General features: G+C 39.2%; 1 protein-coding gene across 2 annotated transcripts in view; it reads left to right on the top strand.

Annotated features, from left to right (window-relative positions):
• Ano6 (anoctamin 6) overlaps positions 1-13,584 on the top strand; it is a 196,830-nt gene that overhangs the window by 121,912 nt on the left and 61,334 nt on the right. For both annotated transcript variants that reach the window (XM_078014846.1, XM_078014847.1), the window contains 2 exons: positions 1,660-1,775; positions 7,564-7,698. In XM_078014846.1, the coding sequence (XP_077870972.1) occupies positions 1,660-1,775; positions 7,564-7,698 (251 nt within the window). The remainder of the gene's footprint in view (positions 1-1,659; positions 1,776-7,563; positions 7,699-13,584) is intronic.

Genomic DNA, 13,584 nt, shown 5'->3' with positions numbered 1-13,584 from the left:
CTTTCTGTGCTTCGGTATCTTCATTAATAAAGTGAGAATAATAATATTCCTTACTTCATAGAATTGTTATGACGATTAATTAAATTAATCCATGCTTATGTTATTCCTTAGCATACAAGAAGTACTGTGTGCTAGCCATTTTCATAATGACTGACAGATATTTTTTATCAACCAGAAAAGTATGAGTTCTTTGTAACCAAATAGGTGTTAGAAATTCTCACTTATCATTTTCTGCAACACAGACTTCTTCCCTCTTGAAATACTATTTTTCAAATCATGCCCTGTAATATTCAGGCCTTTAAAAAAGCATCTATTAGGCATGTGTCACAATGGCAAAATTCCAGATTGGTGACATTTTTTAAGGATTACATGTGGAGACCACAGCAACCCCTTGAATTGAATTGCACTTCTCTATCTGGTAGCATCTCATATTAAGTGAAATTTTTAAAATGTGACTGATTTAATGATTCCATAAATGCAGGTACATGATGTCTGAAGTTGTTTACATAAATTCTGTCATTGAAATAAATACCACATTTCATTGCATTGTTACTTTGTTATATTTAGTTTAATCAGTTTATCAACCTATAAAACCAAAGAAAACAAGGACTGAGATTGATCAGTACTACTGTGTAGTATGTTTATGATGAATGAGGACAATACTGAAGTGCACAGTGTACTAAAACTACGACACCAAACAGCTACTCGATACACTTGACTAAACAGGGGAGCTGGGTGGAGAAGCAGATGCTGAGCTTCCTAAGAAATCCTATTTGGCCATTCAGGCTGACAGTCTGCATGTTTTATTTTTATGCTCCAGCAAAAATTAACAACTGTAGTGTGATATGAACTTTGGGGACACTTGTAAGTAGTTGTTCTGAAGATTAATTTGGAATGCCAGAGTTCTGGAGTGTTTGGTTGACGTTTGCCCGCACCCAGGTCTTTTCTACTAAAGTATCTTAGAATCACAGTAGTCCCACATCCTGTCAGGGAATGATCCTGTGTGGTGGTTGGGAGGGAAGTGAGTAGAGGTGAAGGCCAAGACTAGGCAGCGTGGTAATTGGGTTCTAGGATATGAAGAAGGAAAAAAGAGACGGGAGAAAGGGTGATTGAATGTAGGCAGAGGCAAGTTTTTTTTTTTAATAAGCTATATAAATAATATGATGTCAAGTTGCTTTGTTATTTATATTCTATATGTTGTGATAGAATAATTGCTGAATTGGGAAAAATGAAACCTGGGTTTTAGAATTGGCCCTGCTACAAGCTTGTCCTGGCCCTGGTTCCCCTATTTTCCAAGGAGACTAGGCTTACAGATGTTCCTCCGTTGTGGTGATTTTGTCACTTGGGTGGCCCAATTCTTCATTGTTCAGGGCTCCCCCATGAGTAGGCTGGTAAGCATCCTTGGGGCTCCCACTGAGTTCCTGCATTGCTTCCCAGAATCACAACATCTGAGCATTCATCTCTGTCTACATTCACAATTAGTCCTAAGAGAGAGAGTAGTAGCCCTGATTTAGAATCAGTAAAAAAGGTATTTCCATCCCTTCCAGCAAGCGAGGGCCCCTTTTTACAAATGGCTGTGAAGTATTAGTGCCACCTTTATAAGCACATTTGTGGAAACATGATGATTATGGTGCTCATTAGTCTCCTTTTGCTTCCCAGTGCCAATTCGGCAGTCGGTCAGAGGACCCCAGCTGCCCTAATGAAAGGTACCTTCTGTACAGGGAATGGGCTCATCCTCGAAGCATATACAAGAAGCAGCCTCTGGATCTTATCAGGTGAGTTGTTGTAGAGAACCCTGTAGTGGGAAGCATTCAGGGTTATCTTCATAACATGTAAGCATGATGATATTCAAGACATATTGCCAACCACGGAAGTTCACCCAGAGCGCTGAGCTTTGCACTTTTTAGGGTGTTTTACTGAGGCTTCATTTCCTAGGCATGATCAACTGACTCATCACCCAGGTGACTTAGTTTCTAGTCCTTCCTATTCCCGCAGGTATGGCCAGTATCACGTGGTTCATAGCCCTAACTCTAATCATGTGATTGGTCTCTCTAGCATGACCAGCCCTATTCTCATTCATCTCATTAACATAAATTAGGGCCCACTATGACTCACTTCCTGGGCATAAACTATCAGGTGTGGTCTGAGGGGCCCACCATGAATAAAAAGACTTTCCCCTCTCAGTATATTCCAAGAGGTTAGAGGTAACCTCCCAAGAACCAGGAACAAGGACCCACCAAATTCCTTATTGCACAGGAATAAATGTTAGGTTTAGTTTATATAATATGGTAAGACAAGTAAATTTGCACTGCTTTCCTGGATGTGCTGTTAGGTACTATTTTATTTTATCTCACAAGAACTATTGACTAACGGCGGAGGGGTGTTGTCTTCTCACAACACCAACACTAACTGCTCTCCAGAAGCTTTTGTTTGGGTGAGATGGAGGATCATTGCTGCTGGATAGAGACAAAGAACAGCCAAACACATAAGCAAATTTCTTATTTTAAAAAAAAAGGAGAAAACTTTTAAATTGGAATGAAATAACAGAATAATGAATCTGGGGGATGGGTAGAGAGTTAGTCAAAAAGTTATCTTGGAGTAGGTGACATTTGAGCTGAGAACCAAATAGTGAAAAAGGATCTAGTACCTTGAGGATTTGGAAGAAGTCATTCCAGGAATAGGGGTAGCTAATGCAATGGCCCTGAGCACAGGTTCATTTGACAAGTTCAAGGAAATATGGAAGAGCAGCGCTAATATGAAAGGGATAAGGCATTAAATTAGAGGGGTAGCAGGAACACAGGAAGGACTTTAGACTTTAAGTGCAATGAGAAGCACTTCTAATATTTTAAGTGTTTAATAGTTTTGTCTCATTAATGTTTTGCAGAGATAATGAGAATGGATCACAGGGGGCACAGGATGCAGGAAGAACAGGTCCAGAATGGAGGCTCTGGGTGTAGGCCAGTTGGAAGACTGGGGGAACAGATTGGTAATGCATTTTGGGAGTAGCACTGAGGGGACTTGGTGAAGAATTGGAAGTGGAGAGTGAGGAGAGGAGGGGAGTCAGGTTATTCTCAAGTCAGCCTGGAGTCAAGTGCCTGATGTTTACAGAAAGAGTTTTAAAACACTTGAATCATTTGTTTTATATTTCATTTTGAACATGTACAAAAGAAGAAAAAACAGAACGAGCCTTCATGTCTCTGTTACCCAGCTCAAAAACTTAAAAACTCAAAGTCTGTCTTGTTCCATCTTTACCTCCTTCCTTCCCTGCTCCACTGGATCATCTTGAAGCAAACCCCAAATGCCATTATTTCTTTAACATTTATTTCTAAAAGACAAAGTATCTTTTAAATGTAACCTGAACACTTAAAAAAATAGTCAATGTTCAGATTTATCTAATTACCTCAGAAATTATTGTTTCTTGGTTCATATCGGGATCCAAACAAGAGCCAGATGTTGCAACTAAAATATCTCCATCTCTGGCCCATGTTTTTGCCTTTGTGTTTCTTGCCTCTGTCCAACTGTTTCAAGAATTCTTTGCATCCTGTTTTGCTGATTTTATTTTCCCCCGTGGTGGTGTTGAGCATGTTCCTCTGTCCTGTGCATTTGCCTTAGATAGTAATGTGATTCTAATCTAGAAGCTTGATGGATTTTGTGCAAAAATACTTGATACATGGAGTTGGATGCTTCTGTCATAAAGATCATAATGTCCAGTTATCTCTTTTTTTTTCTGTGATCATGATAACTTTTAAATCTAAACTGCTATTTAGATTTGTGATTTCATAGAGATTTAATTTCATTCATTTAGTTATACTTTAATTCTCTCCTACTTCATTTATTAGCTAGCTTATAATCAGGAAGAGTCAGTTTTATTAACTCTGATTTCCCTATAGAACAAGATTTTAAATGAAGCTGTTTGTATACATGTAAATACAGTGTTCCCTGGGGGACTGGTTCCAGGGCCCTTCTGGAATACTAAAATACCCAGATACTCATGTTCCTTATGGAAAATGGTGTAGTATTTGCACACAACCCATGTATATCCTCCCATATACTTTAAATCGTTTCTAGATTACTAATGATACTTAATGCATTGTAAATGCTATGGAAATAGTTATTATACTAGATTCTTTAGGAATAATGACAAGAAAAAAAAAAGCCTATACATGTTCAATATGGACACATTTCTTTTTCTCCCAGTATTTTCAGGCAGTGGCTGGTTGAATCTGTGAATGTGGAACTCACTGATGTGGAGGGATGACTGTATTTGAGGTCATCCATGTGCAGTTTTCCTATTATTGATTTCCTTTTGTATTAAACCTTTATCATCTGATGGGAGGCTGGAAGTTTGAAGGGTTCTTAATCATTTTTTGGTAATGTTTAACCAATTTCCTCACTGTTTTAATTATATCTTGTGAAGGGAAGTCCATTTAACTCTTCCCCATCCCAAGTCCACATGTTCCTTTGCTTTATTGCTTCACTAGTAACTCCTTGAGCATCTAGGCTGCTAACCTTCATCTGTGGTTCCCAGAGATTACCAAAAGGGAAAGTAAACCAAACAATCCGGAAAGAGCAACCTATAAGAAACAGGCTTTGCAGAGGGAAAAAAGAAAAGTTTCTCCCTCAAAACTCCAATCAGAAAATGGGAGTCAATTCTGCTCTTGTTCACCAGACAAGAGCAGGATTCTATAAAAGGGATCATTGCAAGAGTAAAATGTAGCTTGTGAAAATTAAAAATGTGATAGAAAAACTCCAGTAGGTTTTTGTGATAAACCACCTCCTGGGTTTAAATACACTGAGGAAGTCATACAACAGGGAAGGGTCTGGGGCTGAATTGTTGATAAGTTCACTGAGCACCAAGCATTGAGCCATTAAGACAATTATTAATTCCAAGGAAAACAAAACATGGGCAGGAAAGCAAAAGTAATCATAGCAGATGACTTGATTCAGTTGTGAATCATGTGTACAGAGTCATAGCAATGTAAAGCATGAGTATCGATCTAACCAAAACTTATAATGTAACTATGTCAAGAGGATGGAAACAGAGATATGAATGTGTAGATGAGGTGGGGTTGAAAGAGAGCTTACTCCTTATCTTCCAGAGTAGAAAGTCAATAGGTGATACATAAAACTGATGAATCAGTAACCAGCTCTTCTTACATATTATTTTGAGATATGAAAGTAATAAAGAATCAGTTTTAAAAGTTTAAAGTGGCTGTTTCTGTGCAGCAAGAGATAATTTGGGGACTGTTCCTTTTTATAGTCAGCCTTCTAGACTATTTGATTCTTCAAAGCTGATTTTTTTAAATGGATGATAGAAGTTGGGATGTTTTTGGCAGAAAAACATTGATCAGAGAATATCTCATTTTAAGGGACCCTCATTATCCCCAGCTTCTCAGAACTAGGAGACAGGTTTCCATTTAAGATTTGGAAAACCTTTCAAACCTTGCCTTCAGTGTAACAGGACATGCCTTAGGAAGTAATGAACTCTTTGTCACTGTAAATATCCAAGCTGAGACCACCTGACCAGCTATCTAAATATGACAGGATATTTTTTACCATTGGAAGGTTGGACTGGGAAACCTCTAAGATTCTTTCCAATTTTAAATATGACCAGGATGGAATGGTTTATCAGAACCATTATTCATCTTGTTTCCCATTACTGTACTGTACATTTAAAGCTGGGTACTTTATAAAGAAAAGAGGTTTATTTAGCTTACAGTTTGGGAGGCTACAAGTCCAAAGAGCATAATGCCAACTCTTGTGAGGGCCCCCCCTGGCTGGGTCACATCAGGGCTGGAGCACATTTTTAAGGGAGGGGTCACAAGGCAAGATAGGAGGGCAGATGGAGGGGAGGAGCAAGTCTTGTCTCTTTATAATGACCTCTCGTGAGATCTAACTCAAGGATCTCACAAGAACTATCTTAATTCCTTTGGAGGGCGAAGTCTCCAGTGACTGTCCACTTGGATCCACCTCTTATATCTCCACACTGAGCATCAAGCTTCCAGTACCTGAGCTCTTTGATGACACATTTAACCCATATCTAAACCGTGGCAAGAACATGCTACAGAAAGCGTAACAGAAAACTTGCGAGACACCTGGCCAGGCTTTTCTCTCCCAGGCACTGTCCTGAGCCTGCCAGCCAGGAGCCAGACAACAAAGCCTCAGACACAGGAAAATGAACACACTTTGTTCCTCCCGTACCCTCATCCCATGTTGTTCCCAACCCTTCATTTTTCCCCGTGGATGAGCCCTCCTGCCAGGCCTGTGGCCTGTGACGCTGGTCCAGACCAGGGATGTCCCTCTCTGAAGCCTCCCAGGTCTCCAGGTGGTTCTCAGAGCTAAGTCCCCAGTAGGCAAAGCCCAGGGAGTTCAACCCAGCTTCACACTGAACCCTGAGTCTCCTCCATGCCTCAGAGCTAAGCAAGTCTCCAGATTCCACCCACCAAGACAGACAAGCGGGATTCAGCTGAGGAAAAGGCAGCAGCAGCATTTGCCTGAACAACCACTCATTGTTTTCTCCTTGTCCCCGAACCCTCCCTCTCTGCTGTATTTGGCCTCCCTCTCTGGAATAATTCTGGCTCTGCTGCTTGCTCAGCCCCCACTCTTCTAATCTCTCCTACCTCCCCTTTTCCATTTTACCCCAAGTTACATCATTAATTAACTTTTAAAACTTAGAAAACACAGAAGTGGTAGATATAAGAAATATAGGGCGGTGGATTTCTCGTTCACATATCGTTCTCACAATGAGTTTTTTTTTTTTTTTTTAAGAAAACTTTGGCCAGAGACCAAACTATGTATTCTTTTTTTCCCCTTATACACATATACCTATGATAAAGTTTGATTTATAAATAAACACATTAAAGATAGCTAACAAAATTGAACAATCATATGCTGTAATAAGCATTATTTGAATGGGGTCTCTTTCTGTAGTATCTTAATGTACCCTACCCAACCTTCTTTTTCTTGACCACAGGTAACAGAAACCACTGAAAGTGAGACTCGGATGGGCGGGGGGACACTGTATTAAATTTAGTGTTACCTAAGGTTTCAGACATCCGCTGGGGATCTTTGTATCCTCTACAGATGGGGGGTGGGCAACAGTATTATTATCAGTCATTTTCTTATTATTTGTGACCTACATTATATTTCCTTCAAAGGAAAGTTTGCCAAGGCAGATAAGTGAGAAAATTGTTTATTTTGTTTCAGGCATATTAAAAATACTATTCTAAAGAATGTGTAAACTAGGACTAGTCCTTACAGAGAGTGATGTTGATGCTCCGTTTGCTCCATAGTCAGCATTTTGCTTTCCCCCACTCTCCTTTAAATTTACTTTGCTTCCACAGGCAAACCGGTGATAATGATCAGTGCTTCCATAATGTGTAATGCACTTTGGTTTCATAGCAGAACTTGGGATCTGCTCCGAAGACGGACATGTTTTAAGGGTGAATTGAGTCAGAGACTTATGCTTAAAGCCTCCTTTGTTTAAAATCAGAAAATAATATTAGGATGAAGCTGCAGAGTGATTATTTGTGTCTTCTAAAACTAATTTCTGTCTGTCTTCAGGAAATACTATGGAGAGAAGATTGGAATCTACTTTGCTTGGCTGGGCTATTACACTCAGATGCTCCTGCTGGCTGCAGTGGTGGGGGTGGCCTGCTTTCTCTATGGATATCTTAATCAAGATAACTGTACATGGAGGTAACCTCTGTTTACTCCTTGTTGTCACACTGAAAAGTTGATTAAGAATAAAAGAATTATTTGCAGGATTTTAGGCTATTTTGGTAAAAGAAGACTCCGTGCAGAACACTCATTTCTTTGGATGATATATCCCCTTTGTTTTAATAACTAAGTGAAATGGAAAAAAATTTTTCTCAGATAATCCAACCCAGCCTCTGACAGGAATATTACCCTTCAGAAACACTCCAATATTTTAAGACAATACTTTGTTTGAAAAAGAAAGGAGGACTGGAGGGAGAATTGCCCTTGAACTTCTAGCCCCAGAGGAATGCTTCACTCAGCTTTGCAGATATGGGCCAAGAGCAGCTCCTATTTCTTCAGGGTTTCCATGGGAAAACTGATAGAGCTGGTGTTTTCCTGCTTTTCAAAATGGGTTTCTAATCTGTATTAAGAATTCATGTTTAATAACTCAAGTAAACAGTCACTGGATTTTTTGTTTTTTGTTTTTTTTTTTTTTTTTTTTACTTTTACAAAATTATTCCTGACTCTGTTTGGGAAAACAAGTGAGAGAATTCATTTATGCTTGATTTCGGAATTCAAACACCAGCTGCACTTTCTAAAGGCAAGTCCCTGGGTGCCAGAGCACTCTGAATTTCACTCACTGTCCTGAATTGTTGCCATTCCTCCATTTTCGGGGTCTCAACCACCAGAAAGGGATGCAGCACTGAACCAGACATTTTCTGTTTATCATCTGGCCTCTGTCCATGTCTAACAGCCAGATCAAAATTTCTGGGCACCATTAATGAGTTGATGACCAAATTTTTCAAGCCCCAAGCATATCAGCCTGGCTCCTAAGGCAGGATGCTTACATGGCTGCCCCATGCATGGGTGTAATTGCCCATTCCATTTATGGGGGATTCTGAGCCTTTTGTGCCCATTGTGGCTTCTTAGCTAGGAAGCTGCAGATGGTATGTCAAGTACTCTCCTCTCTTCACTGAAAAAGAGTTTGGGCCAAAGGCTGAATGTTGATCCTTTCCCCCTGAATTTGTGCTTGGCTTCTCCATTGTTTCATGTACTGTTCCAGCCCAAAACAATAACAACAACAACAAAAAAAAGGCATCTCAAAAATACATTTGCAGACTATGAAAGTTGCATTTTGATAAGGTTCTCATGTGGTTGCTCTTATTGTAACTCATTTTATGAAATCACCATGGTAGTCACATCACATATTTCCTGCCATTTCACACAGATTGTTTTATGGAAAATAGAAGGAGGATCTTGGGGATATAGTCCTGTGCTCAAAAAGATTTGGCTTTAATTATGTATTAAATATCTTTAAAATGTTTTGAATGTATAAATTTGAAATATTTTCAGTTCTATCACATACTTGTAAGATTCACAAGAATAGAAAATACATTTAAGGTATGAAGAATAATGATACATCATCCAGTTTAAGAAAAAGAACAGAAGTGTTGTCTTCAAATAACAGTGCTTTCCTCAATTCCTTACCTGACCCTGTCTTCTTTGGAAATAACTACTCTATTAAATTTTGTATTTGTCATTCCTGTACACTTACTGATATTTTAAAATCACATTTGTAGCTTAGACCCGTAAAGTTGATTTAATTTTGTGGTTTTGAAAACACATAGACACATAAGTGGGGGATATTGTAGGTATTTCCTCTTCTTTAAAGTGTTTCAAGTTGATATATCCCTTTTTAAAATAACAGGGGTTTTTTTAGTCCTAGATGGACATAATATTTTTTATTCTCTTCATTTATTTATATATATGTGGTGCTGAGGATCGAACCCAGCGCCCCACAAATGTTAGGCAAGCGCTCTACCGCTGAGCTACAACTCCAGCCTCTAAAATAATAGTTTTATCAAGATATAATTTATATACTACAAAAGTCACTCATTTAGAGTGTTCAGCTCAGGTGTTTTGAGTACACTCACAGTCTTATGCAGCCACCACCCATCTAATTTTTAGAACCTTTCATCTCTCCTAAAATAAACAAGTGCCCATTAGCAGTTCATTTCCTAATACCCTTTTCCCTTAGCCCCTGGTAACCACTAACCTGTTTTCTGTTCTCTGGACATTTCATAGGAGTGGAGCTGTACAGCCTGTGGCTTTTCATAACCATCTTCTTTCCCTGAGCACATTGCTTTCATCCATGTTCTAGCATTGATCAGTCCTTCATTCCCTTTTGTGGTCAGGCGATATTCCATTGTATGGATTTGCCACATTATCCTTTCATCTGCTGATGGACATTGGGGATATTAATCCTTTTTTGGCTGTTGTGAATAATTCTGTTATAAATATACTACTATGAACATTTATTGACAAGCTTTTTTATGACATCCAATTTACCTACTTTTTTCTTTTGCTTTTTTTTTAAATTTCTTAAGTTGTAAATAGATACTAATCTTTATTGGTTTATTTTTATGTGGTGCTGAGGATCAAACCCAGTGCCTCAAGTGTGTGAGGCAGGTATTCTACCACTGAGCTACAACCCCAGCCCACTTACTTTTTTCTTTTATTATTTGTGCTTTTTTCCAAGAAGTCAGTAATTCACATTCATGATTTTCTTAGTGTTTATCTTCTAAGAGTTTTATGGTTTCAGGTTTGTGATTGATTCATTTTGAGTTAATTTTTCATGCACACATTCCAGATGCCCCAGACCATCCTACAGAGGACTGCTTATTTTCCCATTGAGTTATCTTGGCACCCTTGTTGAAAATCGGCTATTACCAATTCTTTCCCATTGATCAACACATACTAGGTTTGATTATTGTAGTAAATATTTAAATTAAAAACTTCAAAAAAAAAATTGGGGGATATTTTTGTTTTTGTTTTGTTGGGGTCTGGGGATTGAACCCAGGATTGCTCTACCACTCACCTACAACCCCAGTCCTTTATTTTTAAAAATGAAGACAGGGTCTCACTAAGTTGCTGAAGCAGGCCTCAAATTTGCGGTCTTCCTGCCTCAGCCTCCCCAGTCGCTGGGATTTTAGGCATTGACCACCATGCTTGGCTCTGCCCCTTTCAGTGACCACCATGCTTGGCTCTGCCCCTTTTAGTGACCACCATGCCTGGCTCTGCCCCTTTTAGTGTCTGAGGTTGTGTTCATTTTTTTTCATTCCTTTTTCTTTCCATTCCTCAAATTGGGTAATCTTAATAGACCAGCATTAGCACCACCAATTCTTTGTTTTGGGGTTTGGGGCTTTTTTTTTTTTTTTTGTACCGGGGGCACTCATCACTGAGCCACATCCCCAGCCCTATTTTGTATTTTGAGACAGGATCTCTCTGAATTGCTTAGTGCCTCAATATTGCTGAGGCTGGCTTTGAATTTTCCCTCCTCCTGCCTCAGCTTTCCAAGCTGCTGGGATACAGGCGCCAAAGTGACTGGCTTCCACTGATTCTTTCTTCTGCCATTTCATGTCTGCAGCAGAGCCCCTCTAGATAATTTTTTATTGAAGTTATTGTACTTTGCTTTCCTTAAATATCTAATTTTTTAAATAATGCCTATCTCTTTATTGATATTCTCATATGGTTCACCCATTTTAATTCTTTGGATATGATTTTCTTTAGTTCTTGAAATACATGTAATTGCTTATGTAAAGTCTTTGTCTAATAAGTGCAGTGTATGGGGGTCCTCAGGACAGTTTCTCTTGATTGCTGATTTCCCCTCTGCATTAGAACCATACTTTTCAGTTTCTTGGTGTATGTTGTGATTTTTTATGTTGAGAACTTGGCATTTTAAATATTATAATGTAGGTGATAGTGAAATCAGGACCCAGCCCCTCCCCACTTTCAGGGTTTGTTGTTACTTTTTGTTGTTGTTGATGCTGGTGTTCTTTGTCCAGCTTCTGTCCTGAGCTAATTCCATAAGGTCTGTATTCTTTGTCAGGTGTGACCTCTGAAGTCTGTGTTCAGTAACTTTAGCTGTCAGCTAAGATTGGATTAACTAGTGATTTCACTAAATGCTAGAACCAGTCATTTCCTTCCCCCTGCCCCTGTGTGTAATGTGTTTCACACTCAAACACTCAGGCAGACACTTTTCAGCTCTCCCTTAGCCTTTTGTGTTTTCTCATGCAGAGCCTCAGGTTAGCCAGAGGTGAGAGATTCAGGTTACCTTAGGCGTTTCCTGGCCTTGGGTCCTACACGTGCACCTGGCCTTCAACAATTCCAGGAGTATGTTAAAGCTTTATAAAACCCTCTATGGTTACCTCAGTCCCTAATTCTTCCTGTTTGGTTTTGGAGTTAACTTCTTGTTAGCCTCTACTGGTATCACTGCCTCAGGCAGCTGCAAAGTTAAACCATTCCTTCTGATTGCTTTGAATGGACACCTGGGGGACTGGGCTGTTTGCACAGTCTGAGCCCTGAATACAAGGTCAAAATGACAAATACTGTGCCTGGAGCATTTCCAGGGAGCTTCTAGATAGGTCCAATACTGACAATTTTCTGGGGTTTTGGGGTAGCTCCAAACTACTTTGGCTTTCTGGTTTTTAAGGTTACCATGAAACTTGGAAGACAGGGATGGGAATTGGTCCAGTTAAAATGCCACAAAGCTCACTTTTCATAGAGATTTAGCCAATTTCCTTCAAATTAATGCTCTTCAGATCACTGTAAGCATTTGGTTAGTAACCAGAGTTCTGTAAAGGTTCATTTTGACAATTTTTGCCAGTACTTTAGCTGCTTTTATGGAGGAGTTAGTTTTTCAAGATCTTAACTATTTCAGAAGTGCTTCCCAGGCCCATTTGTTTTTATTGAGTTATTTTGCAAGGTCACCTAATTGCACAACTCCAGTCCTATTGACATAAGAATCCATCTGAATGGCTTCTGCTAGAGGGAGTGGGTGTTCAACATCTATTTGCTTTTTCCTTACTAATTTGTAGGAGTTCTTAAAATATTCTGGTGAGTAATCTTTTGTCATGTTTACCTGTTGCAAAGCTTTTACCACTATGTGGCTAGTTCTCTCTTTCAAGTTGTCTTTTAATGACATTCTTACTTTTAAAAGAATATTGAATATATCAATATTTTCCTTGATGATTTATGCTTTGGGATTTTATATTTAGGAAATTTCATCTTACCTTAAGATTATCTAAATATTCTGTTGCTTTTTTTCCCCCAATGCATTAGTACTATTGATGTTCTCAGTTCCCACCTGGAATTGATTTGTATGTATTATCATTACTGGTTTAATTTTATGATTTCCCACATAGATATTCTGTAGTACCAGCCATATTTATTGAAAGGTCAGTTCTCAACTTACTAAATTGCAGGGCCAACTCTATCCTATGTCAGTTTTTTATGTGATGGAGATCTGTGTCTAAAAATTTTCTTGTGTTCCATCAGTTGTTTTTCTTAATCTAGACCAATATTGCCTTCTTCTTCAGTAGTGTTTTGACTAAGCTTTTGCTTTTCCATGGAGCCTACAGCTGAAATGGAAGAGATCTCACATCTTTAAGTATTGATTCTTCTAAATTATGATATTATAGAATAGGTCCTCTTCACTGTCTTATAGATTTAGAATTTCCATCATCTAGATCTTAAATCAGGTTCGGTTAGAACTGTTCTAGACACTTCATGTCAGATCAGGCGAGTCAGGCAGTGACCAAAGGAGGCAGATTTAAAAGGGCCGCTGAACAGGCTTTATTGAGATATCACTCCCTGGCGGAACTCGGATCAGACCCACAGAGGGGAAGGGGTAGGGTCTGAGGACAAACCGCGTGGAAGCTCTACCGGACTGGATTTTATGGGGCTTACAGCAGGAAGGGAAGGGCTTGGGACAGGAAAAGGTATTTCTAGGGTCCCTTGCCCCCTTGGAGTTGGCTGAACTCCAGGATTGGCCAGCGGGTCCTGCCGATTGACAGGCGTTAGTCAGGAGATCTGGCTGATTGACAG

The sequence above is a fragment of the Ictidomys tridecemlineatus genome, chromosome 6 (assembly GCF_052094955.1).
Source record: "Ictidomys tridecemlineatus isolate mIctTri1 chromosome 6, mIctTri1.hap1, whole genome shotgun sequence".
NCBI classification, from domain to species: domain Eukaryota; kingdom Metazoa; phylum Chordata; class Mammalia; order Rodentia; family Sciuridae; genus Ictidomys; species Ictidomys tridecemlineatus.
Note: the sequence above shows the minus strand (reverse complement) of the source record. Positions and strands in the feature narration are given on the sequence as shown.